The 27,754-nt window shown below is 43.3% G+C and overlaps 1 protein-coding gene across 9 annotated transcripts in view; it reads left to right on the plus strand.

Moving 5' to 3' along the window:
• The window catches only part of ZMYND11 (zinc finger MYND-type containing 11), a 112,215-nt gene extending 96,983 nt beyond the window's left edge, over positions 1–15,232 (plus strand). For 6 of the 9 annotated variants that reach the window (XM_066627872.1, XM_066627873.1, XM_066627868.1 and 3 more), the window contains 8 exons: positions 116–171; positions 1,158–1,235; positions 2,636–2,754; positions 4,813–5,020; positions 6,698–6,766; positions 7,965–8,237; positions 9,556–9,741; positions 12,448–15,232. In XM_066627872.1, the coding sequence (XP_066483969.1) occupies positions 116–171; positions 1,158–1,235; positions 2,636–2,754; positions 4,813–5,020; positions 6,698–6,766; positions 7,965–8,237; positions 9,556–9,741; positions 12,448–12,570 (1,112 nt within the window). In that variant the 3' untranslated portion in view covers positions 12,571–15,232. The remainder of the gene's footprint in view (positions 1–115; positions 172–1,157; positions 1,236–2,635; positions 2,755–4,812; positions 5,021–6,697; positions 6,767–7,964; positions 8,238–9,555; positions 9,742–12,447) is intronic. The other 3 variants (XM_066627869.1, XM_066627871.1, XM_066627875.1) reach the window with 1 other exon arrangement.
• The last annotated feature ends 12,522 nt before the right edge of the window (positions 15,233–27,754 follow it).

Here is a 27,754-nt window from a genome sequence, read left to right on the forward strand (position 1 = left end):
CTGTCCTTCGGGCTAAGAAGATATTGCTTATTATTGCTGCATGAAAAATCTACCAACGCTTACTTATGATTTTTATGCACAAGATCAGAGTTTTGTTTTGTTTTTTTATTTACAGCAGACAGTGAACAAGCTGATATAGCCAGGATGCTTTACAAGGACACCTGCCATGAGGTAAATGGCATTAGGCGAGTCACTTGATGGAAGTAACATTTGGCTTCTGGATAAGTAGTTATCATTTTCCATGTTTGTTGCTTTTGTAAAATATTTTTTGCCTTAATAACGTATTTTGAAAGTGCTTACAAAGTGTATTTAAAACAATTAAAAAAATAAAAAAGTTTTTCTCAACAGTAGCAATCTCTTTATGCTAAAAGCCAATCTAAAAACTATGACAGGCCTAGGAAAATTAGTTTTAACTTCATGGGTCTTAAGAGCAGGAAGTTCAACAGCTGTAGTGCCACTATCAAGGAGGCTCTGTCCTTAGTAACTACCCTCTACAGAAGGTAGAGCAGTAGCAATGGGTCTCAAATGATGGTCCGGATAACTGGGAAGGTTCACATGGACAATTCTCCAGTGTCTTATTTATCCTGACAGTTGTCCTGGAAATAAGAGAACCTCTTGCAACATTAATACAGTCATCAGTCCTCTGTGTTCTGTGAATGTTACACTGTTAAGCTTTATTCAAGTGTCTCATCAAACCGATCTGTTCTTCTATCTTCCCATATAACTGTGGACTACAAATCCCTTTAATCTGTTGACATAGCTAGGTTTCAGAAACCAGGCAGAACAAGAAAATTGACATTTATATTCAGACACTTTTAACATTATAATTGAGTGGGTGAAAGGTAGCTGATTAGTTAGTTGATTTACGCTTCTTGTAGCTATATTGTTTTGGGTGTTGGAAATTCTTCTTAATTTATTCAAATAGAAACCTATAGCATCATTTTGAAAAAAAAAATTATGTATTTCATTTATTATAAGGCTAATCTTTTGCTTACTTATGTAGCTAGTATGGTTCTGAACGCAGAGGAAAGCATGAAATCCTTATTCGAACATTTTGTGACTCTAGAGCTGCTTGAATAATGCTTTTCAGTGTCACATAGGCATTTATTTATGTAATTTATATTCCACTTTCCCCTCTGGTGTGTTTCTTTTTTCAGCTGGATGAACTTCAGCTTTGCAAGAACTGTTTTTATTTATCAAACGCCCGTCCTGACAATTGGTTCTGCTACCCTTGTGTAAGTTTACTTCATTGCTTTGCTTCTTCTCAAAACACAATTAACCTCTGGAATTTAATGCCTCAGTATGTGATAATGGACAGTAGCTTAGATGGCTTTTATAAAGCCGCATTAGGCATTACTTGAAGATAGGTCTTTTAAAGACTATCAGCCAGGGTATCTAAATGGAAACTTCATGTATAGATCGCTTCTGATGTATAGGTCTCTACGGACAAACACATTTGAGTATTCAGATGCACCCAGTCTAAGCCTTTTTCACAACCTGGCTCCAAACAGGCAGCTCTGATGCAGCTGACACAGGCTCCTAGATGCACAAAAATTTCCACATACAAGTGGACAGGGATACCTTAAGGCGGTGTTTCTCCTAGTGTGCCCCTAGGACCACTGGGGTTCCCTGAGACCCATTCAAGGGCTCCACAAGCACACCATCAGTGCCTGCCATCTACTCAGTGCCATGCCACTTTGGTAACCCAATTCCAGGGCAGAGCTGGCAGCCTGTGCACTGCACTAGCCTTTGCAAATGTACTGTAAGTCGCTGCTAGGCCTTCACGCCAGCAGGAGTGTGCATCGGTAAGTTCCTCATTGGATGGCAGGGAGATATTCCTGGGCGAAGGAAGGATGGGGGAAGGTGGGAACGGGACAAAACTGGGCAGGGGGAGGGTGGGCCAGGGCTGTTTAAGCCCAGGAGGGGGACAGAGTCAGCAGCTTTGGCTGCCACCGACACCTATCCCCACTCCTGAGGGTCTCCTCAGTTCTGCTGTAGCTAAAAAAAATAGCTGACACTACTCTGAGTATACCCATCTGGGCTGCTGGGGCGCTACACAGGGTAAGGGAACTGCTGTTGCCTTACCTTGAAGAAACCTCTGACTGCTTGCCTGGACCCCACAGGATACAGCGGTGGTTGTTTTGGTGCCATTATACCGTGAGGCAGCAACTGGGGTAGGATTGGGTCTGTAGTGTGTGCCAGTGCTCTGGAGCGGCCCAAAACTTCATTTAGGAGCGTAAACAGCTCCGGAGGTTGAAAGGTTTGAGAACCGCTGCCTTAAGGTTTGGAACGCCATAAGCTCATCACAGCTCCTGCTGCTGAGCTTTGGAGCTTGTTGCTTATCTGCAAATGAATTAAACGAAACTTCTTAAATTTAAGCTGGCATCATTGTCCTCAGACTTGCTGTTGCATCCCAGAAACACAGCAGTGACTTTGATGTTATGTTTGGCAGAGTATTCAGGATCGGGGCTTGGATTCAGTTAATGTTCATCTTTGGTATTTCTGTATGTAAGACATAATTAAACACTGTCATGGGTAATTTTATTATTTTGTTATTTTGATTATGTGACTGACTGTACAGACCACAACACCCAAAAATAATGAAACAATTGGAATATGCTTCTTTGATTTCCAGATACCCAATCACGAGCTGGTTTGGGCTAAAATGAAAGGTTTTGGATTCTGGCCTGCCAAAGTCATGCAGAAGGAGGACAATCAAGTTGACGTTCGCTTTTTCGGCCATCACCACCAAAGGTATTTTCAGCTTCTAATGAGCACACCTCATTTCATAGAGGTCAGCTAAAATAATCACCCACCTTCTGGAACATGCTTTCCACTCATACAATTTTAGAAAGTGTCTTGGAGACAGCGGAAGGGATTCCACTTTCAGAATTGTCACAAGTGTACTCTCTCATGTCTTTTGGATAAAAGTACAAGACCTATTGTACAATGTACAATACCTGACTCATTTTTCTGAACAGCAATCCAACCAAGAACTGTACTTATAGTTGGGGGGCATCCAAAGCATGTGCAAACTCAGATGGCTTCTGAACTCAGAGCAGAAAAAGCAGAAGTATGTCCTATCCTACGAATTACAATCACATATTCATATTGCACGAATTGCAGCCCAATCCTGAACTGCCCAAAGCGCCCAGGCACCGAAAAGTGCTGCCACCGAATCCTGTGCTTCCCACGCTACCACGTTCGTCCCCTTCCCCCAAGTAAGGCAAGCAGCCCCACAGTGGGGCTACTCACTTTATCAAAAGGTTGGCGGTAGAGTAAAGGCACTTGTGTAGGGCGCGCAGCCCTGCATGAGCGCCCTGGATCCTGCGGAGCTTGGCTCTGCAGATCCTGCTCCTGCCCACCCCCCACCGGCCTCCCCCTCCCCAGAACGCCTCCCCCCTGCCCCTGCCCCCGCCTCCTGTTCCGCAGCCCGGCGGTCCGGAGAACTTGGGTCACCTCCTGGCGCTAGCCCAGCACCAGCGGGAGTCCAGCGGTGAGCCCCGCAAACGTGCCTTATGGCACATTTGCGACTGTGGCCAGCGGCAAGGAGACTTGCCGCCGACCACAGGATTGGGCTCTGAGTCTCTCCCCATTGCAAAACACACCCAAATTATTATTGGATGCAAGGAAAGAGAGAGAAGTTGCACTGAAGCATTGCTTAGAAGACAAAACACTTTTGGCAACACTTCTCATGTACTTGTCCTTTTCATACAAGATATTTTGAGAGACTGTTTAATAATCTTTCTATTTAAAAAATAAAAATAACCCATGCAAGTCTGTGTATGGTACCAAAGATATGCAAAGAACCTCAGATCCTACAGCAAAATACTTTAAGGGCACAATCCTGTCTTGCGCTGGAACTGGCAAACCAAGAGGCTTGCGCTGTATCCAGCACAGGATAGGTGCCCAAAGTGGCTCAGCCAGAGGTAAGGGGAAACTCTTCCCCTAACTTCCAGGTAAGCCACTGCAGCCCCTATGGGTCTCCTCGAACTTGTGCCACCTCATGAGGAGAGCAGAGTGACTTGAAGCTACTCCGCGGTGCTCAGGGAATGGGGTTGGGTTCCAGCATAATAGCCAGATTCCAGCCCCACCTCCCGTATCCTCTGCCTGCCCTCCCCCGCCCTGGAATGCCTCCCTCCCCCCTCCCCCCAACCCCTGTGTCGGCCGATGCAACTTACCTGGGGGAAGCTGCACCAGCTGACAGAGGTTCACTGGAGCACAGAGGCTGCATCCAGCCTCCATGGCAGCTTCCTCCTGAGGAGGTGCAAACATTAGGCACATTTACGACCCTCCTAGGATACAGTTAGGATTATGCTGTCGTTTACATTGATCGGTATAATATAGGCAAATATGCTTATTACTTAGGAGTTGCTATTTAAGACTTTTGTGCAGCTAAGATTTTATTTTTTGCAACAAGACATGCTATGGCAATGAAATGAGGTATTCTGAATGCTACCTAAGACTGCCTTGTGCTGAATCAGGCTGTTGGTCTTTCTCTTACTGATTACTCCAGCTGGTAGCAGGTCCTCACTATGGTAGTGTCAGGAGCAGAATTTTCCCTGAGCACTGCAGTCTTTTTGAAATACTGCCTGCATATTTTGAAGCCTGTTGCTAAAACTGTATGGGCTAGTGACTTGTAACAAAGGAGAAGAGTAGCTTTGCTTCATTTATGTAGGTATGTGTGTCTGAAATTCTGCACATTCTTGGTGTAAAGAACATTTCTTTGAAAATTGCATCCTGAATTTCAGGGTGCATATAAGACATTTGCTTGACCCTTCTTTAGTATGCCTTTCAATTCACATTGTGCAGGGCTTGGATCCCTTCAGAGAACATTCAGGACATCACAGTTAATATACATCGACTGCATGTGAAACGCAGCATGGGCTGGAAAAAAGCTTGTGATGAGCTAGAACTCCACCAGCGTTTCCTTCGAGATGGCAGATTCTGGAAATCCAAGAATGAGGATAAAGGAGAGGAGGAAGCAGAGTCCAGCATCTCCTCAACCAGCAACGAGCAGGTGAGTAGTTCTGAAAAGCCATTTATCCCTGCAGATGTAACTGATGTGATGGAAGTACACCAGGTTACCCATTTCTGCCTTGTTGCATATATGCAACATTGGGCAGAAATGGCGGGCAGCCCAATCTTGAGCTGCCCGGAGCTGCAGAACCCAGCCGCTCTACGGAGGCTCCCGCCGGATCCAGTGCCTCCCGCGCTAGCGCGGGAGGCTCCTTGGGAGAAGGGGACATTTGTCCCCTTCCCCCAAGTAAGGGAAGCAGCCCCGCAATAGGGCTACTCACTTTAGCGGTGACTGTTTGGTCGCCGCTAAAGTAAAGGTGCTCGTGTAGGGCGAGCAGAGCTTGGCTCTGCAGATCCGTCTCTCCCCATCCCCCTGACACACCTCCCCCATGCCCCCGGCCACGCCTCCCCCCTCCCCGGAACGTCTCCCCCACGCCCCCAACCACGCCCCCATCTCCCGTTCTCAGCCCAGCGGTCACGCAGACCGCCGAGTCGCGGAACTTGTGCGCCAGCCGCACACTGACTCAGCGCTGGCCGGAGGTGGGCTAGCTCCGGCAGGAGCCAGGAGGTAAGTCCCGCAAATGTGCCTTACGGCATGTTTGCGACTGTGGTCCGCACCGTGGAGGTGCTGCACAGACCACAGGATCGGGCTCTGAAGCTGTTACGTTCTTCTGCTTTCTGACAGCACAATCCTATGCATGTCTACTCAGAAGTAAGTCCTATTGAGTTTAGTGATACTTATTTCCAGGTAAGTGTGCATAGGATTGGGGCCCTAGGGCCAATGCTGTACTCAAAATATACCCATTCTGCGTCACGTTCTGCCCCACAGAAACCCCTAAAGATAACAGTTTTGTATATCAAAATCAATTATGGTAATGTATTCTGTTTCTAAGCTATTTGATTCTGAAAGAATGTTCAGCATCGCAGGACTGGAAGCTAGGAAACTGAACAGAGCTTGGGGACTCAGAACAGAAATATTAAAAAGAGACTGAGAACAAAGAGCTGTTGTTCCACCTGTTCAGTTTCTACCTTGTGCCATGTCTTTGAGATTTCATCAAGCACATGATTTTAGGCTTTTCTCCACAGACACAGTGCTGGAAACTTAATTTTTTTCTTTAAAAGGTGGGAAGGTGGCAGAAAGCTGGTATTCTCTGGTTGGGAAATTTTGCACAAAATAACCAGATCAGATATGTAAAATATAACACTACTACTGATGTGCCATACATTAATGCAGTGTTTCTCAAACTGTGGGTCAGTACCCACTAGGTGGGTCACGAACCATTTTCAGGTGGGTCACCATTCATTTCAATATTTTATTTTTAATATATTAGACTTAATGCTACCAAGTTATGTGACTGCATTTGGGGAAATGTCACATATCTGTACTTTTAACAGGCTACTATGAAGATACTTTTAACAATGATAGTAAATGGGACTTACTCCTGTGGGTAGAATTGCAGCCCAGAATTGTTAGAAATTTTCCTGCTTGATGAAGTCACTTCCGGTTATGACATCACTTCCAGTGGGTCCTGACAGATTATCATTCTAAAAAGTGGGTCCTGGTGCTAAAGGAGTGAGAATCACGGCATTAACGGATAATAGTTGATGACCAGCACTTCTGAATTAATGTGTTATTGCATTTGAATTAATATTATATTTTTCTTCAAAAATGTTTCAGCTGAAGGTTACTCAGGAACCAAGAGCAAAGAAAGGAAGACGTAATCAAAGCGTGGAACCCAAAAAGGAAGTAAGGATCAGCATGGGATTTGGTACATGCAGCTGTGGATAAGGAAAACAAAATTACAAGTGGCATCCTTTCTTCCTTATTCACAAATTGAATTTCTGCTCCATTATTGTTCAACCTGTAGATGATTGTCAGCTGCGAACAGGATGATTGTCTGCTCTAAACAGCTGAGCAACTTTACAGGATTACTTTAGCAAATTACTGCTCTAATTGATTTTACAGCACACACACTTTTTAATTCATGTGTGTATGTGTGTGTGTGTAAGTTGATCAAAAAACACAGCATTCCATGATGTAATAGTCTTGGGCTGTTGCAGATGTAACAATGCCAGAGTCACGAGTCAAGTGCCAGAAAAAACCAGTACTTTTTGCAAGAGGGGTAGCAGCGATCGCAGTCTGGCCGCTTGATCCCCTTCCTCTGGGGTCTTAGGGAGCAAGCAGGGGGGACTAGGGTGAGGGAGGTGTTGGAGCAAGGGAAATGAGCGACCAGAGACTCCAGTCGCTGCTCATGCCTCTTGGGGGGCAAGCAGGAAGGGGCTGGAGGGTGGCAGATTGTTTTTACTCAGAAAATTTTTTTCACTTGGTAATGGGGTCAGGATCTGGAATAACTGCCGAATCCTGGTTCCACCTGCCCACCCCCGGAACTGCCGCCCACCCTCCCCCAGTCTTGAAACGCAACCTCCCCACACCTCCCCCCAGACCCCTGCATCTGCCAATCTCGGCCAACACAAACTTACCCCATCAGGTCCGGATCCAGTGCGGGGAGGCCAGCACAACTCCTTGTGCCAGGAAATGTGCCTTTTGGGGCATTTGCTACACCCCCGGGGTTGGCACAAGTGATTTGTGCCTGCCTATCCAGGGGTTAGGATTGCACTGTTAGTTTTCCATTGTGCAAGACTGTGATGCTTCTCTTTGCTGTATAGTATATATGGCAAGCTACTTCACTTCTGTGCCAGTTGGGATTTCTTCCTGTCCTAGTCAGGCAGTTAGACATCACTTGGAAATAGCTGTTAGATGTTGTACTATTGTAATGCTGCCTAGCATTAGCCTTTTATCTTCAAAGGCCTCTGCAAGTGTATGTTTATACCTAATGTACACATTGCTCCATTGTATTGCAGTCCTTATCTCTAATCACCCAGACAATTGCAGGCATCATTATTTGTTCATTAAAATGAGTTATTTCGTTGTTGATCCTTCCCAGGAGCCGGAGCCTGAAACTGAAGCTGTTAGTTCAAGCCAGGAAATTCCCACAATGCCTCAGCCCATTGAAAAAGTTTCAGTCTCAACCCAGACCAAGAAGTTAAGTGCCTCTTCTCCAAAAATGCTGCATCGGAGCACCCAGACCAATAACGACGGAGTGTGTCAGAATATGTGCCACGACAAGTACACCAAAATATTCAGCGATTTCAAAGAAAGAATCAAGGCTGATCACAAGAGGGAGACTGAGAGGGTTGTGCGAGAAGCTCTTGAGAAGGTAACTCTTGGCCTCAGGATTTGACAAGGAAGGCATTCATTCGGATAGCATGCCATCATTCACTTGAAAGCCGGTGTGGGCTGGTTCTTAATGTGTCTGGCTAGGACCAGGGAGTCCGAAACGCCACTCGGCCACTAAGTTCACACTGGGTATGTTCTACCTAGGCACCATCTTTAAGCCTAACCTATTCCGCATGGCTGCTATAAGGATAAAATGGGTGAGGAGAGGAGCACCGGCACCAGTCCCTATATTTGCTTCAGAATGTGGTCCCTGTTTCACACATGGTGGACAGGCGTTGACTCTTCACTTGGCAGGAAATTTCTTAAAGCAGAAGCTGTTACACAAGAAGAGAAGTCCTGTTCCTGCTGCAAGGATGTTCAGCCTTGTGGGCAGGTTGCTAGGAGGAAGAGCCCATAGCTCAGTCAGAGAGCATGTGCTTTGCATGCATAATGTCCCCAAATCAGTCTCTGGCTGCGTCTCCAGGTAGGGCTGAGAAAGGCCCTTGTCCGGAACCTGGTGAACCATGCCTCTCTATGTAGACAGGGCTAAACTAGGTGGACCAATGGTGTGAACTCAGCAGGAGATCACTTCATATTAAAAGGGTACAAAACACCAATACAGGGGGAACTCAAAAACTTGAGCTATGAGCCAAGAGGGCCTCTGGCTCAAACTCACTAGGGGCCCAGTCCTACCCACATTCCAGTACTGATGCAGCTGCAGTGCAGCCCTGAGATAAGGGAACAAACATTCCCTTATCTTGAGGAGACCTCCATGACTCCCCCCTCCATGAAAGGATGCAGAGCATGCCCCATTGGCATCAGCACTGAAAAGCTGGATAGGACTGGGCTTTAGGTGACTGTAGGCAAATATCGGCCCCACCCAACTCCAGCAAAATGGGAATGATAATGGCCTTCTTCACTGTCCGGTTGTAAGTACTAATTCAAAGATAATCACTTTAAACATTCTAAATTGCTTTTATAAATGCTTAGTGTTGTTATTACACCACTCTTAAAAGAACATTAACTGATAAGTGACTGTCTTCTCTCTGGCAACTCTGTAATAGAGTAGTACAGAGTACTCCATAAAATTGTGGAGACACACACACACACAAATGTGCACACCTAGGGTTAGCCAGGAAGTCACGCAAATAGAGAGCTAGAGGGAGAGGAGTCCATTTTGCATCAGAAAGCATCTGGTAACATAAGGTTACTGCTCAGAACAGCTAGAGCAGATTATGATTCCTGTGCTGATACTTGGCAGAAGAGGAGCAGGAGAAAAGAGTGCCGATTCATTCATGCATCTGCTTCTTTTATCCCAGCTGCGTACAGAGATGGAGGAGGAAAAAAGACAGGCTGTGAACAAGGCTATGGCAAACATGCAAACGGAGTGTGATCGGAAGACGAAGCAGGTCAAGGAGAAGTGCAAAGAGGAGTTTTTAGAAGAAGTGAAGAAGATAGCCAGTCAGCACAAGCAACTGATTTCTCAGACCAAGAAGAAGCAGTGGGTAAGTGTTGGCTCAACATCACTGGCCCTTGTATCTAATGGCGTCATAGGGACTGATGGATATATGAGTCATGAGCCCTTGTGGAAGAGGCCTGCTCTTGGAGGTGCAGGGGGAGCATGAAAAGGTCTTTCTTTTCCCGTTACCTTTGTTCACCCTAACAATGCAAGCCTTTAGTCATCTGCTTTTTCACCTTTCTGAATATTGTCTTTCAATGCTGCCTTTTAGGAATCAGCTGTGTTTCCTTCTTTCCCCTGGGCCCTGGTTCTCTGCTGAGCCAGACATCATGGTTAAGAATTGTTCGTCATCATCTGTGCACTTGACAATGTATATAGTATGTGTCACATTTCTTTGTTTTCAGACTGCCAATGTAGCAGTTGCCATTTTTTCATGGTGATGGCCATTTTTGTACCCATACTGTCCTAAGATGACTTCATCCCAGGGAGATCACGGGTGCTCAAGTGATGGCCACACTTGCAGTTCCTGTCATACCTAATTTTGCAAATTGCTGGAAAAGGGAGAACATTTTTGTATCTCTCCTCAAACAAAAGATAATGAATGGGAGCTTCTCTCTCACATAAGCAATGCGCATGCACACACTCTTCATGCCATTGATTCCAAAACCAACGGAACCCAAATCAGACTCCATTCAGTTCAGCTTTCATATGTTCTGAAAATGAATGCACACACCTAATTTATATTAAATTATATTACAGTTGAACCCAGGACAATAAGGCAACTTGTACTATAGGGATAAGCCAGTTCAAGGCCGATGTGATAGAATTTAGCTATAACCCACCTTGGCGCCGCATGTAGCTTATTGGGTACATTTATAAAGAGCCTTAGGAAAGGAAAAGGACTAGAGATAAATCTTGAATGTGGCATGCTGGATGATTTTTCAACCATCACAAGGCAATAATGTGCAGTAGAACTTTGTAGTGAAAATCTCCAGTAGCTTGTTTTAATGGGATCCCTACAGCAGGACTCCTCTTGATTCAGATTGGATGTTGCTGGACTGGAACAAACTGTATATGCACTGCATTTGTAGGATCAGGACCTGAGAGCATTTCTTTATTTCTCTCCCTTAGAGACATAGAGGCAAAGAGGCACATTTTTTAAAATTATTGCTCATTTGTCTCTTTCATCCCTCCTAACTGTGTTTGGTCCTTTCTCTTACATGCAGCATTAGGGTTTTGTTGTAGTCTTTGCGTTAATCATAAATTAGTGGCACATGAAGCACTACTGAAAAGAAACCAACTTTACAGCATTATCAGTGTGATCTGAAAGCCACAAAATAGTGAGACAATCAAGTGTTTTGCCCCCTTTTGTTTTACATATAGATTTTAGATTCCAGGCTTCGGGCACCATTACACCCAAAATTGATGAAGACTTTCAGTTGAGCTCCCCCGTTTCCATTCTCTTGCAGTTTCCACAGCACAAAAATGTACAGCAGGTCTCTGAGCCAGCTCCTGCCCAGTGTGTGATGTGGAGATGCTTTTTTCTGGTTTTTTTTTTTGCTTCAGAGGGTATTGGTTCTCATGGCTCCAAGTGTCTCCCAACCAGTGTCTTAAAATCCAGAAATAAAGCTTAACCGGGAAGGCAAATGCTATTGGAAATTAACTTTACCCTCAACCTAAAGGGGATGGGTGGCGGTTCATGCTTTCACTGCTGACATGGAGATGAAAGATCCTAACTTTCTCCTTAGCAGCTCCCCTTCAGCTCCCTTTTGGAGACAGCATCATCTCTTTTTTATTAACAACAGCCTATTACATGCGAGAGCCTTCTCTATCAGTGGAGGCAGGATTCAGGATAATATGAGGAAGGGGTCATGCAGTGTCTTGCCAAAACGCCTAAGCCTCATTCCAGCCCTCTCCCCGTCTAGCTCTGCTACTCTCTTGTCCAGGGATAGACCTTTTCTCTGATGGCTCCCAGAACTGTCTTCCCAGGAGTCCTGTTTAGCCCCTTCTCAACCTGTTCACAGGCCTTAATATGAAGAGGTCTCTGTTCCACCTGCCTTTTACCCAGATGGCCACTGTCTTGCTCCTTCTGGGCGGTCCCTTTGCTGCCTTGTCACCACCAGTGGCTTTATTTTGTTTTTATTTGATGCTGCTCAACTTGCTTTTGCTGATTTTTTTTTAAAAAACTACATTTTAAATTTTTTTAGTTGACACTTTATCTTGATGTATTTTATTATTTTCTGTGAGCTGCCTTGGGGTTCAGCAGAGATGGAAAAGCAGGTTACAAATGTTTTCATAAATAAATGCAGGGCAGCGAAGGGGCATTGGTAAATTGGTAGGTCCTGTGCCATGTCCCTGAGGTCCTATCATGCCATATTAAATCAGATTAGACCTGGGTCTGCCATCAGCTTGTGAATGGTCAAAGTCCATCATTGTCATCAGAGTCGCAATCCTTTTGGATTCTTTCCTGCCACCCCTGTTAAGAAGACATGACAGGAGAACTAATGTAGGAAGTGGCCCTTCCATTTGCGCATTTGCCACTTGTTTGCTTGCATGTATGAATGAAATGAACCACCATAGATCAGACCCTACAGACAGAGCTTCCGTTCATCCCAAGGACAAAGCCAATACAGTCAGAAACGCTTGCACGTAAGTATAGGGCGTTTGAGGAGCAGCTGCAGGACTAGGACTAACTAAGGAGGAGGAGTGTCAAATGGTAATCCCACATTTTGATCTATCTTCCTCCCTGCAGTGCTACAACTGTGAAGAGGAGGCCATGTATCACTGCTGCTGGAATACTTCTTACTGCTCCATCAAGTGTCAGCAGGAACACTGGCACGCCGAGCACAAACGCACCTGCCGCAGGAAGAGATGAAAGTGTTCTTGCCCTGCGAAGGAATTGCTCCTATGTATTGCTATCCTCTGATGCAGCAGGTTGCTTTAGTTTTATGTTTCCAGGGGTGGGGGGGATCAGAATTGTTTAGAATTCGCTCCCCATTTTTTTGCACCGGCCTTTGAAACACCTTTTTCGTAAAGAACTTTTTGCACAGTCGAAATTTTCAGTCTTGTGTTTAACGCTCCTCTCAAATCAGTTCCCACCCCCTCTTCTTTCGTTGGTGAGACAATTTGAGTATCAGCTAGAGTGCATTAGGTTTGGGTGGATTTTAACCTAGGAAATTTGTTGTATTACAGCAAATAAAAAAAAACAGTCAGAGAGAGAGAGGGAGAGAGAGAGAGAGAGCCATGATTTTAGGTTTCATAGAGACAAAGAAGTATAATGACATAAACATTTTAAAGAGATCTGAATGTAAGAAGTATAAAACTGTCTAGAAGCGGTTGAAAAAGCATACTACCTTGATGTAACATTTACCTGTTAATCGTGTGAGCTGGTTTTGTTCAGCTTAATTCACTGTTTAAAGGCATTATCTATTGGTATGTGCCAGTGGGTATACGATTGAATCTTGGGAACAGGGTTGACACCGCAGGTGCTAAAGGCCTGCATATTTGTTCTTAAAAATTTTGTCCCCAGTTGTGTTCGTTTCATTTTTTTTTTGTTTCTGATATATAGCTTTTATAACAAAATATTAGCTTTGATTTTATAGCTTAAAAAAATGAAATCACAGGGGACTGGGGTAGCCATTTGCTGAGCTGGATCTTAGAGAAAAATTAATATTTAAATTTTAAAATTTGCACATTTCACCCTCCTCTTAACAGGAATGCTTGTAAAAAGAAAGCCAAAAAAAATTTTTTTTAAGGCAAAAAGAAAATACCCAGTTTTACACTTAGTCATATGCGGAGCTATAAGGGTGAGGCATAAGAAAAAACTGGCCTAATAGTTTGTCCCCTCCAAGCCCCACTCCCCAGAGTTCCCCACTACATGGAATGTTATTGCAATGCCCATTTATTAACATTATGTATCCCACAGTAAATGAATTAAAATTGGGCAGGTGAGGGGAGGAGCACTTATGTTACACAGAAGCAGTTATGTTTGTAATAATTGGTCATTGCCATCTCTATACTTAGAATGAAGAATAATGCATGTTAATTTTCCTGTATTAAAGATGCTGTGATTTGTAAAAAGTCTGTCTATTGCAGAATGTCTGGATAAAGAAGCGTTACCAATAGGAATGGATCGATAGTTGAAAACTGATTTTCCCCGTTCTTTTTCTTTATTTTATGTATAGTTTTATATATATATATATAAATTGCATCCATGTTCAGAGACAACTTTTTAATAATAGGTGTAAAGTTTATTTAACCAACTCTTTTCTTTTAAAGCATCTCAATATTTAGGGTTCTTTCAAAAAGGTGGTCTTAGACTCAACTAAAGCCCATTAATCATCTAGCAATTTCTTTTTTTAAGTTAGAAAATTAATTTGTAAATATTTATTTAGACCTTGGGTATTTATTGAAAGCGATGACACAATGGAACATTTGGAATGGAAGAATGGAAAGGAAAGGCTTTAAATGGAAAGTTTCTCTGGGTTTTGTCAGGGTCAATATAAAAATTAAGCTCTTACTAAGCCTTCTGTGATCTGTCACTTAAATCTAAGTCACTAAATCTAAATCTAAAACATACAGGAACAGACTAGACACTGCCCAAACATTTTCAATAGGACATTAGCAGCACAGTCTGAATTTAAATGGGACACCGTAGTAAGATGGTAATGTTAACTCTGATCCCAAGATCTTTGTGTGCACAAAATGTACACCAGATCTCTTGCATATAGGTTCTGCCCCATTCATTCCAGTAGACAAAGTACCTTCACATATTCAAAGGGAAGTGTTTCCTCAATTGAAATGAACAGGGAAGCTGTAGCAGGGAGAGGAACTCCGTATAAGTATTGGAACTCCTTTACCCAGAAGAGAATACTAAATTGATGTGAATATCTATTATCTGCTATCTTTATCTAGTGACCTACATCCTTGATAAATAAGTGATTAGCTTTTGTTGCTCTGTGTTATAAAAGAAACTACTGCTATCACTTCAAGAGCAATAAGGGAAACACCCTTGGATTATTTTACAATTTCCCCACCAAAACTTCGGTCCAACCCTATAAAAGCAAGTTTATGTGGAAACTTTTTTTGGTGTAAAATCATTCCAGGATATGTAATATTTAACTGATAGCTGCATGAAAGTAAGATTCGTGTTCCTTTGGCTTTTCCCCCCTTTTGGTCTCTGTTGACACGGTTGCACATTTTCAAGTTACTACAGCGTGAAAACTGTGTGTTTCCTTTTTTAAAAACCAACAAAAGAGCAACAAAAAAAAATTTGTGGCCTGGTTTTGTATAAGTTTTAGGGGAAAAAAGATATCACCACTTTAGAAAACCTGATTTTCAAAATATTTTTTTTTCCTGCAAATCATAAAGCTATATTAAAGTGTTGAGCTTGGCCACTATGCACATTGTAATTTACTCATTGTGGCTGTCCAGTTCTATGATGCATTCTGGCATTTTGTAAGCTGCTCTGACTAGCAATATATAGAGTCATTAAATGTGTTAACATTGGTTAATAAATGTATTTGAAAGGCAGTAAAGCTTTGTAGTTGTTTTTTTTAAATATGCTATATTCCTCTTGGTCTCCTGCATACTAACGCTGATGACATTCACACTTTTTAACAGATCTTGAATGCACCTAAGTGCCTGTTCTGCACTCAGGCAAACATGCTACTCATATGATGATTGCAGTTATCATAGGTTAGCCTGCTTGTTAAAGTTTTTTCATCTCATTGTGTCTCTCTGAGAGTCTTTTAAAAATGTCTTTGTCACAGAAGACATTTGTGGACCTTTATGGATGGGGCTCACAGCTGAGTAGTAAAAGCACATACTTTGGCTAGTATAAAATCCAAGATTCAATCCCTGCCACTTAGGTAATATCTCAAGTACTGGGAAAGAACTTTGCTGCTGAGGAGCTGCTACTGAAGTCACAAGCCAACTCAGAATTAAGCATGCTTGATGTTGTGTTGGGTTGTTGTCAAAGCTTACTGTACTGATCCTTATGTTGTCATAGGAAGAAAGCTGATGAGAGCCTACCTGGAAATAGGAATGTAAAAAGACAGTGGACATTGTCTCCTGTGTGTCAAGACAAAAAAATTATTATATCAAGATGCTTGTCTTTGACCCTCCTCTATGGATTGCACTTCCCTTTCCCAACCAACAGCCTGCTGTGGACAGAAGTAAACACCTGTTGAAATATAGTGTGCTGAGTGTGCCAATGCAATCTGCTGCTGAATACCATTCTGGTTTTCACTTTGCAGTTTGCTCACACAATTATTTTGTACGTGGTTATATTGTACTAGCAGGGCAGAGATGGAGTTTGAGTATTCTGGCTTTAGAAAACTTTACGGGCTCCTTAAAATTGTCTCCCCCCCCCCGACCCCTTGATTCTCAAGTAGTGTAAGGATGGAGGTTGCATTGCTTCTCAGAGGGGAAGCACATTGTAAGTTCATAGTCCTGTTACGGGGCTGATATAGGACAACTGCTTACTCTCACTGGTTCCTCACCTTAGGGCTGTTACATTGTTTGAATCACCCATGTTTGAAAGTCCATGTCTGAATGGTTTGAAAGTCAACATGACTCTTCAAAATTGTCAAGTATCGCTCACAAGTACCACTGAATATGCTTTGAAATAATGTGTGAATACCTACACAAATGCAGCTAGATCAACAATCGTGAGTACACTGTACACAGATGATGTCCATGTCAAGTGTAAAGTGTGAATAGGGCTCACATATTCCCTAAATTCTCCCTAAGGTGGTTGTATGATAAGAGAGAAAAATTTTCCTCTAAAGATATTCCACTTGAACCCTGATTTCTGCTAACCAGGCAGGATTGGCCTGGGAATCATGGGAAATTCTTCTTGGTGTTATCTGCAGGTTGACCATGCCTGATAGCTGAAGAGGAGACACCACTCCAAGGATAAAGACTATCTCACTTAAGCACCAGCTAAACAGAGAACTGGAGGATACTGTGGTGGTGACATTTAAATCTCTTCCACCGATTAATCCTCACACCTAAGCACCACTGAGAACAAGGAATTGCAGGTAAATTGCAGTTTCTCTTAAGTGAAACTGTCTTGGTCTATGACTACCAAAGGCTTATAAGAACATAAGAACAGCCCCACTGGATCAGGCCATAGGCTTATCTAGTCCAGCCTCTTGTATCTCACAGTGGCCCATCAAATGCCCCAGGGAGCACACCAGATAACAAGAGACCTGCATCCTGGTGCCCTCCCTTGCATCTGGCATTCTGACATAGCCCATTTCTAAAATCAGGAGGTTGCACATAGAGGAGGTTGCACAATCCTTATAGTAATTGCACTGGCTAGTAGTTATGCAGTTCACCTGTATAATGGCAGAAACTGAAGCAAGTTCTGCTTGCATTAAATGGTACACAACCCCCAACATTTGACTTCTCTTCCTTCCTAGTCCTTTGGGGATTGTCTCATTCCAACGTGTTTGCGATTTGCTTACAATAGTTTAGGATTTCGTTGTCAGTTTTAGCTCTGTTGAATGAATTCACATATGTGATCCCAATATAAACACATCTGCTTTCCAACTGTGTTAGTAAATCTGGTTTGGAATGGATTTTTTTTTTAATTTTTTCCTTTTTTAAGGAGAAGAACTCTCAACAGCAGATATGAGTTGAGCATCTCGACTCTAAGAAAATTCAGTAGTTTGTGGGAAGATGTAACGGATGTGAGAAATTTTTCTGAAGTTTCAGAACTTTTAATAGAGGAAGCTGAGATTAAAACTGGTATGAAAAAGATCACTCTGTTTTTAAATAGGTTGCAAGACATTTGTATTTTACACTCATCAAATCCATTTTCTAAAGGCTATAGCGTAGGGCAATGTTCAAAGTATGAGCTGGCTGCTCAGAGCAAGTGAGTGAAAAAAATAATGATTTTAGGGATATGTGCTCTGTTGTCAGCCTGCTCTGCGTATGTGTGTATAGGAAGCTTTGAGGTATCTTTGAATTGATAGCATAAAATGCATATTAGGTAATTTTAAAAGGGACAGGCACTACTGGGCACATGGGACATTAAGGGCTCAATCCTAACCCCTTATGTCAGTGCTTTCCAGCACTGACATAAGGGCAATGAAGCTCCGAGGTAAGGGAACAAACATTCCCTTACTTTGAGGAGACCTCCGTGAGTGACACCCAACTGCAGGATGCAGCACATGTCCCATTGGCACCACTATGCCAGTGCTGGAAAGCACTGATATAAGGGGTTAGGATTGCACCCTTTGAGATTAAATGGAACTGAAAGGGTGTACATCTGAGGATCAGTTCACACAGGTCCTTTGCGAGCAAATGAGTCTGCACGAGAATGACTTGGAGAAAAAAGGATCTTATATATTTATATTAATTCAAAACGGGGTCAGTAACAACATTTTGCAGCATCTCACTAGTCTCTAAAATGAATGAGGACGTGCAAGTCAAAAGTGTTCTTTGCCAGTTTTTTTCTTTTTGCCTCTTAATGTCACCTGTTGTTTTTCATTATTTTTCTTGTTGTCTATTTCCATTTCCCCCTCCCTTTCCAGTTTATTCTCCATCCCTTCCTAGGAGTAAGTCCCCACTGAACTGCATGTGGCTTTCTTCAGAGTAACCATATCCCCAACACACTGTCATGCTGCCGTAGTCACTATATTTTCAGTCTTCTTGCCTCTGCTCTTTCTTTCTCTCCAATCTCTTCCTTTCCCGACCCATTGTGGATTTCAAATAGATTGTGCTACTCATGGTGAATAGCTTCTTTTCCTGCTTGGCCTCACCTGACTCTTGGCAGGAAATTACTGTGATAAGCTGTTTAGCCTCTCTAGGAATTGTGTCTCTAGCTTCTACATTCTCCAGATAGAAAGTGTTTGAGGGTCCCCCCTCCTTTAGAGGTGTTTATATTTGCTTACCTCTAAGCAAATATGAAGTCTACATTAAGATACCTTCTTTTCATCTGTGGGTGGTTCTATTTTAGCTTCTTACCTCCACATCCAGAGTTCAGTATTCTAAGAACAGATGCTGTTTTTCTGGTACAGATTCTTAGAGCAGTTTAGGTGGAGGCTCTTAATAAAAGATATTGTAGTGCAGTGTTTCTCAAACTGGGTTGGGATCCCCTAGGTGGGTCGCAAACCAATTTCAGTCACAAATGCAGTCTCCATTCATTTCAATGCTTTATTTTTAATATATTGGACAATGCTACCATGGTATGTGACTGCATTTGGGGAAATGTTACAGATCTGTACTTTTAACAGGCTACTTGTGTATGCTTTTAACTAAAATGGGACTTACTTCTGGATAAGTGTGAGTAGGATTGCAGCCTAGGATTATTAGAAATTTTCCTGCTTGATGATGTCACTGCTGGTCAAGACATCACTTCCAGTTGGTCTCGACAGATTCTCATTCTAAAAAGTGGGTTCTGGTGCTAAAAGTTTGAGAACCACACTTCTCGTGTATCCTAAGACCCTATTCCAGGTTGCTTGGACTAAGGACCTTTTAGTGCTGTTGAGGGCTTTCAGAGGCCATCTTTCCCTTTTTCCACCAGCCTGCAGTCTGTGCTCACTCTGCCATGTGGACTCTGGTTTAGGGCTGGCTGCCAGCTCTGAACCTGAGTGCTGTATTGTAGTACAGTGGCTGAAGAGAAGCTTCTGAAATGTGAGAAAGAAAAAAAAATGCATCCCTTTTCCTTTCCCTCCTGAAACCTCCCCCCCCCCACCATGTAGTATGAGTTGGAACGTTTTTTGACATTACGGCATGGGTACTGGCCCGTCTCCAACCCTAATTCCTCCTCTGCAATACTTTCAGCAGTTAGGGATCCTTTAGAATATCATAAGCAGTTAGGGCAGAAGTTCCCAAATGGTATGCCATGGTGGCTGAGAGCACTGCAGCAAATTCATGGGGTGAGATGGGATGTTCCTGGCGGCCTCTTGGCTCTCTCAAGTATCATCATCTTGGATCATGTAAGATCACCATCTTGGTGTCCAGGAGAGCTGGAAAGAGGAGACTGCAACAGAAAGCCACCATGACCACAGTGAGTTCGGGAATCAGACTGGCCAACCCCCTCTCTATTGTCCTTCCTTTCCCCTCAGTTCACACCTTCAATATTCCATGACATATCTACCATCAATACACTATAAATTCTGGAGGGCATAGAAAACATTCCTGATCAGCCCATTTCTGTGTTTCTTTTTCCCTTTTTTGAAACTTTTTCTTTTGCATTTGCAAACTAATGTATTGTGATGCATTCTTGGAGTCCCCCAAGAATGCAAAAAACCATTACCTTAATTTTGCATGGCTCCATTTCGTTCTCAGCCTCATAGGCTCAGGACCCATCCAAGTTCCATTCTAGAGGAAATGATGATGATGAAATCATACTTAAAAGCCAAGCGCAGCCAGAATCCAGTGTCTATGGAGCAGCCTCTTTTCCTAATTAAATGAAACAATTAGACCACTTGGATGGGGAAAGCGGGACAGATGATTTGTTACAACAGTTGCCCTAAAAACAGAGCTGCAAACCCAGAAGAGTGGTTCAGCTATTTTCAGCTGCTGTGCTCCAAACACCCATGGCGCACCAGTTGAAAATTGCTGGCATGGAACTGCCATGCTTCCATTGTGAACTGTAGGCACCACCCATGCGGTCTTTCAACTGAGAAAAAAAACATTGGGCAGGTCACACAGACAGTTAGACACTAGCTCTTGGTGCATTTTAGGGGTTTTCTTGCTGCTCCTCAAGAAGGGTGCATACACACCCATGTCGCTAGTAACCTCCATTCATAGGATCCATGTGCTAAAAGGCGCCTAGAATTTGAAGAAATACAAAAGTTAACTTTGAAAGAGTAAAAATGTTTGTACACTTGCTGAGCTAATGCAACCCAGTTTCTGCTCTCTCACACTGAGAAATCAGTTGTTGCAGTTAAGCAGGAAATTGTAGAAATTAAAACAATATAAACCAGTCGGGCTTATGGAATATGTCCCACAGATGTGGTCTATAAATAGCTGCAAATTCCAGAGGCAGAAGATGCTGTTGTGTGATGATGCACGTGTGTGGTTTCTGAACAAAGAACCGTTGCCCTGCTCCACAAACTTGTGATGTTGGCACTTAGAATCAAGTCCAGTTGTTCTGCTACTTGGATCAAGGTGACCCCACCCTGTGGCTGAACTGGTTTATGGTACACAATTAAAAAATATCCCAAAACTTACCAATGATTGGTGGGAAGGACCTATGTGACAGGCCTATGTTATTTGACACAGCATTGTGGAATTTCCACCTAGCCCACGAAGTGGAATTGTGTGAAGAGATACCCACGGAAGTTGTGAGGCGCTGGCTTGCATCAGTAGGAAGATGCCTGCTTTCAGGTAACTAGTCAAAACATCAATCTTGTGATTTGCAGGAAAAAAAAATAGAAAAGGTTTTTGGCAGCCTGCACAGAAAATATATCTTGCAAAAACCTCATAAAAGAATTGTAAGCAAAATTGGCAGATGCTGTCATGGAGCTAATCAGGCATGAAAGAGATATTTTTAAAGTATTTTTTGTGTGTGTGCATATTTGTGAAAACATGAAAACTGCCAACTCTTGATGAATTAGCCTCACAACTGCTTTGTATAAAAAGGTCAGTCTTCCACAGCATCAATATTTGTTGTCAGAGAGTACGTTTTTATTAATAATAGCAGATTAAAAAGCAGTTAAAAGAACATTTATAGCCTTGTCTTTGATTGTGGTCTGGGGCCTAACTCCTGAAAACAAACCTGCTTAACCCATTTCTGCCCAGCCCACAGGTGTACGTTTGCTCCCTGTTGCATATATGCAATGTTGGGAAGAAATGGCTTAAAGGCATGTGGAGGTTTATAAGCCCCTATGCTATGACACTGTTCTACACCGAATCAGCCCAGTACCCTCTTCATCCGGCTACAGTCTACACACCAATAATTTTCAACATTTTTCTCACATTACGCTGACCTCTGCCTGTTGTGATATCACTTCTGGCTTCCAGGCGTCTCTTTGAACTTCCATTCACCGCTTCAGTCCCAGATTCCTGACTTCCCCCATATACAGAAAAGGGCAGTACAGATCCCAAATGGGGAGCCTACCCTTTCTTTTAGGCAAGTGTAGGACTGGGAGAGGAGAAACCAAACTAGCATGCTGCTCACGGCCCACTAAAAGGCCTCAGATGATGTGGAATTTTATTCAAATTCATTTATTAGCAGCCCAATTTTATTTGGGGCAGGCAAGATATCTTGATCAACCTTGACTTTTTAGCATATGCTCCACTGATGCTGTTACGCACCAGAGTTGGTTTGTGCTTTCTATGGCTTTAGAATCCTTGGGTGCAACAGACCGTCCTTTCCATAGTCTTCTGGGGCTGGACCAGAAATGGACAAAAGAGCCCCACTTTTGCACGGAAGTCACAAAGCAAGCCAGCAACCTCATGCTAATTTTAAGCAGAGACTGCATTGTCGAGTTTTCAAAGAGCTCACTGTATTTGGAAGGGGGGAAAAATCAGACCCAGCACTTTGACCATCACGCTTTTGCCCAATAAGTCCTTCCTAAATCATTAAGACAAACAATAATTGTTTTGGAAGCTCAAGGTGACTATTTTGGGCAGCAGTTAGTGCCGAGGGGAAAATAGTCATAATTCTTTTGGAGTGCAACATTAATCTTCCTATCAAGAGTAAATGGTTCCCCCCCCCCCAGCCATTCCCAAGCTTCACTCTGATGGCAAGTTTAAGAAACAGACATCTGTTTCTTTTAGAGCTGCAATTTTCTGTGATATCACTTCCAGCTTCTATGGAGACTTTTCCGAGCCCTGCAGCTCCGCTTCTAGGGCAACTGTCCGTAGTAATGAATCATCCATCCCTCTTCCTCCGCTGGCTTACTACAGGCACAGGGATCCTAAAAAACAGAACCTAGAAGGGTTTTTCAGAGCCACAGAACCTAGAAGGATTTTTCAGCAATTTCCAACTGCTGTGCTCCGTGGTACACCTGTGAACCTTTGACGGCACACCAGCTGAAACTGGTGGGACTTCATGAACAGGAAGACAGTCCATCACTGGGCCTGTTAAAGATGGCCAGGCTCTCCTGTACGCTTCTCCAGTCAACTTAGAAATTATTCAAGAGCTGCTGAAAACACTTTCAGGGCGCAATCCTAATCCACTTTCCAGCAACAAAAGAAGGGCAATGCAGCCCCAAGGTAACAAACATTCCCTTACTTTGAGGAGGCCTCCATGAGTGCCACCCAACTGCAGGATGCAGTTTACATCTCACTGGCACAGCTATGCCAGTGCTGGTTAGGGTTTGGGCCTCGAGGGCGTGGCTCATTTGATCAAACTCATCTGAGGCTAGGAAAAATGATGCATCTCCCCCAGTTCAGTGCAATAGAACCAAGTCAGTTCATTATACTAAATTTGGGCCAAAAGCAGCTGCTGCAGGGGCAAACACTGAGGGGTGAGGCAGGAGCAGCCACCCTCCCATGGAAGACATGCAGGACACACAGACCCCATTCTCCGCCCCTCAGCATATGAATAGGCCTCAATTCACCGAATCCATTGTGGCACCCCACTGCCTGAAATAAGGGTAAGGAAAGCCAGCAATTTGTTGCTGCTTGGATTTTAATCTGAAGCAGCACAGAAAGGTAATTTGCATGCAAAAGTTGTTTTTTTCTAATGGATGTAGAAGTAAAGTTCATTTTTTTAAACACTAATACATCAGTCTCCTATTCACAACCTGAAACTTCCTTAAAAATCATGCTGTTGCTTCAGTGATTTTCCAGGTCAACAGAATTTGGCACAGTTGCTACCCCCCGTTGCATATATCCTGGTCAACTTTGTTCCGAATTCCAGTGCTGTGGCAGGAACAGTATTTTTTCAACAGTGGATATGCAACACTCTCCGCGCCCCCCCCCCATATAACTATTGCTGTTGTGATTGGTACAGTCATTTGCCATCATCTGTGCCATCCTGGGAGGGAGAATGGTGTAGTGGTTAGAGTGTCAGGGTGATCAGGGTTGAAATGTCTGCTCAGTAACGAAGCTCACAGGGTGTCTTTGGACCAAGAACTCTCAGCCTAACCAACTCTTAGGAAGTTGTTTTGAGAATAAAGGCGCAGACTCCCACCATCACCCCCTCCCAGCATCAGCTGCATTCACTTGCCAATTCTCTTGCCAATACTCACTGTATTTTGCTTTTCCCCCTCCCTTTTTTTTTTTTTACTACATACTAACAAAAAACACAAGTCCTTTAAAAAATGTAAACACAGAACTAGTTTTTTTTTTTAACCCATTTTTTGTGTGGCCCACAGGTGTACACATTTGGTCCCTGTTGTGTACATACAATGTTGGGCAAAATCAACCAGCTTCCCAATGGTAAAGTCCCATCTTGTTGCCAAACCTATTAAGTGTACTGTAGACAAAATGTGCAGTTAGCGTTTGTGGCCACTGGAGGGAACTCTAGTGCTTCCTGAACTGACCATCACATGGTCTTTGGCCTCATACAATATACTGTTGTTTCTGTTCAAGGTCCTCTTAAATATTACCTGCAGTAGTAGAAGCTGCATAATTTAAAGATTAAGTGCATTAGCAGGGGCAGCATAAAACACCCTCTTCTGGTGGCAGCAGCATCTCCTGCACTTTTCCAATAATGAAAGAGTAATGGCTTAGCTCTGAGATGGCTGAAGGTGCTTTCTTTCTCTCTGCCACCCTGTATGAAACTACCCATCCCCCTCTGGGAATGTGAGGAGAGTGTCTTGCACATTCCACCACCCATGGAAACGAGGTCACCATGAAAGGGCTTCTCCGTGATGACATATTGCCTGTGTAACTCCCTCCAGCAGGAGGGTCTGCTGGCTCCACTGATGGTACCGTTCCATTGCTGACTGCAAACCCTTTATTCCACCAAGGTCTTAAAGAGTACTGTTTCTCAATGTTTGTCCTCCACCATACCACTTCCCAAGGTCCACCTATTTGAAGAACCATTGGAAGTAACTTGTGATATCATCATCACCAGTTACTTCTGGGGTGGGAGGCCAGATGCGACATGACAAACACCATTCAGAGGCTCAGCGTGAATGGGAGGGCTTTTTTGAGCATGGAAAAGCATGCTTTGGAGTTCTACCCACCAATATGCTTGATATGTCTTCTGCTGAACACTGGCAATCTCCTATCAAGCCCTCCCACCCCCATCCCCCATGCAATGTTTAGACACCTACCTGCATACTTTCCCTGGTGGCAACGAAGATTATGGAAAGTGGAAGGTGGCAATACCGAACATCACACAACATGAGCAAGCAACTCCCTAAATGTTAAAGCGTGAAGGGTGCAATCCTAACCCACTTTCCAGCACTTACATAAGGGCAATGCAGCTCCTAGGTAAGAAAACAAACATTCCCTTACTTTGAGGAAGCCCCCGTGAGTGACACCCAACTGCAGGATGCAGCACACGTCCCATTGGCACCGCTATGCCAGTGCTGGAAAGTGGGTTAGGATTTGGGCCTAAATGTTTCAGATATAGTCAAAAAATTGACCACACAGGTTTTGAACCTGAAGTTAAATTCTGTGTATTTTAAAATGTTAAATTCTTGCCTCAAAGTACAAAGGCTGTCTCATGAAAGTTTTGATTTTGTTATGGTTCAAACAGGAAATCTGATCAGCTGTGAAGTGTCAAAATACTATTTACTGTTTCATGTTCTTTATCAGATTGGGTCAGATTTTAAAAGCGCTGTCACATATCAACAATCAGACTGTTAAATCTCAAATGTTATTGCACGACAGCCACACTTGGACAGACATACCAAAACTTTTCAGTCTGCATTCTATGGAAGCATAACAAGGATTTTTTTTTTCCCCCAGTGGAAAGACCATCAACCATGCTGTCTTGAAATACAATCTGCTCACCACTACTGGTTTTTCTTTCCATTGTATCACCCACAGTGTGCTGTGTTCTTAGGCAGGTACTCACAATAAGCAATGGAGAAGACCAATAGTCTGCTCTACAAGAACATAGGGTGAACCCTACTGCACATTCCCGGAATCTTCTATAACCTGAAGGTGCTTCACAGCAGACACACAAATGGCCACTTCCTTCTTTTAGAGAACACGTTCCATATTGACTTAGCTGCTATCACCACAGGTACTGTCAAATACGACATACTTTTGTACTGTCAACCATCAAATACTGTCAGTTTTTCAAACTAAAATACATTCAACAGAGAAACAGAAGATAAATCAGGTTTAAGATGTAAAAAAGAATGTACCAAATATCTGCCCATCCAGAGTAATATTGTCACTTGATTGAGAAAATTTCAGAACAATACCATTTTCAGCTCCACGGGGGGGAATGGGATGGGGGGCCATAACATTGGACTCTAACAACAACAAAAAAGTCTGCTTCTGCCCTCTAGACCAGTGTTTCTCAAACTGTGGGTCAGGACCCACTAGGTGGGTCACGAGCCAATTTCAGGTGGGTCCCCATTCATTTCAATATTTTATTTTAATATATTAGACTTCATGTCACCATGGCAGGTGACTGCATCTGGGGAAATGTTACAGCTTTGTCCTTTTAATAGGCTACTATGTATATGCTTTTAACAATGATAGCAAAAGGGACTTACTCCAGGGTAAGTGTGGGCAGAATTGAAGCCTAGTATTGTTAAAAATTTTCCTGCTTGATCATGTCACTTCGACAGATTCTCATTCTAAAAAAGTAGGTCCTGGAACTAAACATCTGAGAACCACTGCTCTAGACCAGGGGTGTCCAAACTTTTTGGCAGGTGGGCCACATCATCTCTCTGACACTGTGTCAGGGGCCAGGGGGAAAAAAGAATTAATTTTCATTTCAAATTTGAATACATTTACATAAATGAATATATTCGAGATGGAACTTATATGAATGAATGAAGGTCTTGCAATAGCTCAAGGCCTATAAAAGGCCTTGCACAAAGCAAGGCCAGCCTTTCCTTTGCTGCTGCTGCAGCATCACAGATGTGAAATAGCAAGCAGTGGAGGGAGCCCTCGTCCCACAGTTCACGTGAGAGGTTGAACAGTTGGCTGTCATACTGAGGGCAGCTGCATCAGGCCAGTGCAGGCTCCAGCAAAACTCCAGAGGGCCAGAGGCTCATTGGAAACTGAGGGCTCCCTGAGGGCCAGATTGGGAGTTCTTGAGGGCCGCAAGTGGCCCCAGGGCCGGGGTTTGGGCACCCCTGCTCTAGACCAACAGCCCATCTAGTTTGGTTATGCCTGTCATCCTTTACCAGGAGATGTGAAAGTCCAACATTGGATAATTCGCATGTAATTATCCTAAGCTATGCAGAGGCCTTCCAATATTGCAGTACTACACTTGTGCCAGTCACCCAGCTCTGACAGACAGGGTCAATAGTGTGCACATGTGTCTATTAGTGGGAGAGGGAGATGCTGCCACCCCCAAACACACACTTCCAGCTGAATGTTAGTGACCAGTCTAGAATACACATAAGTCCCTTGAGGAGCTCCACTGTTTTCTGGTCACGTTTTCTGTTCACGTTTTCCTAGCCCCAAGGCAAGTAGGCGTTCATTCATCTCAATGCCCTCCCATACAAATCTGTCCTATGCATTCTTCCAGATGAATCCAATTCTCAGTAAACTGCTGCTTTAGAGCCTTGATTTTTTTTAATCTGCTGCTATTTTAATATCATGCTATTTTGTGGTGATTGATTCTTTTACTTGATGATGTAATGGGCGTTTTTTCCTTTTACTGATTGTAAGCTGCCTTAAAATGTATTTTTGATATGCGGTGGGAGCAAAAGTATATTAGATAAATAAGAAACATAAGCCTCTCATACGTTACATTTAAGGTGTGCATTTATGATCACCTTACAAGGTTTGTGAGAACTGGGTGAGTTCCAGCTCCCTTTGGAGTGCCATGTGCTCGAGCGAACCTCTGTTTTCTTCTGGGCAATATGTGCAATGGCCTCAAGATCTACAGAACTATTTCCATTCCAGTTGTGGTGGGCTCTGAAGAATCTTGAAAAGGGGTTAAAAAAAATTACAAACCCCAAGAATGGGGCAAGGGGGGAAGCCCTTCGCTAATTAAGAAATGGATA

The sequence above is a fragment of the Tiliqua scincoides genome, chromosome 5 (genome assembly GCF_035046505.1).
Source record: "Tiliqua scincoides isolate rTilSci1 chromosome 5, rTilSci1.hap2, whole genome shotgun sequence".
NCBI lineage: Eukaryota > Metazoa > Chordata > Lepidosauria > Squamata > Scincidae > Tiliqua > Tiliqua scincoides.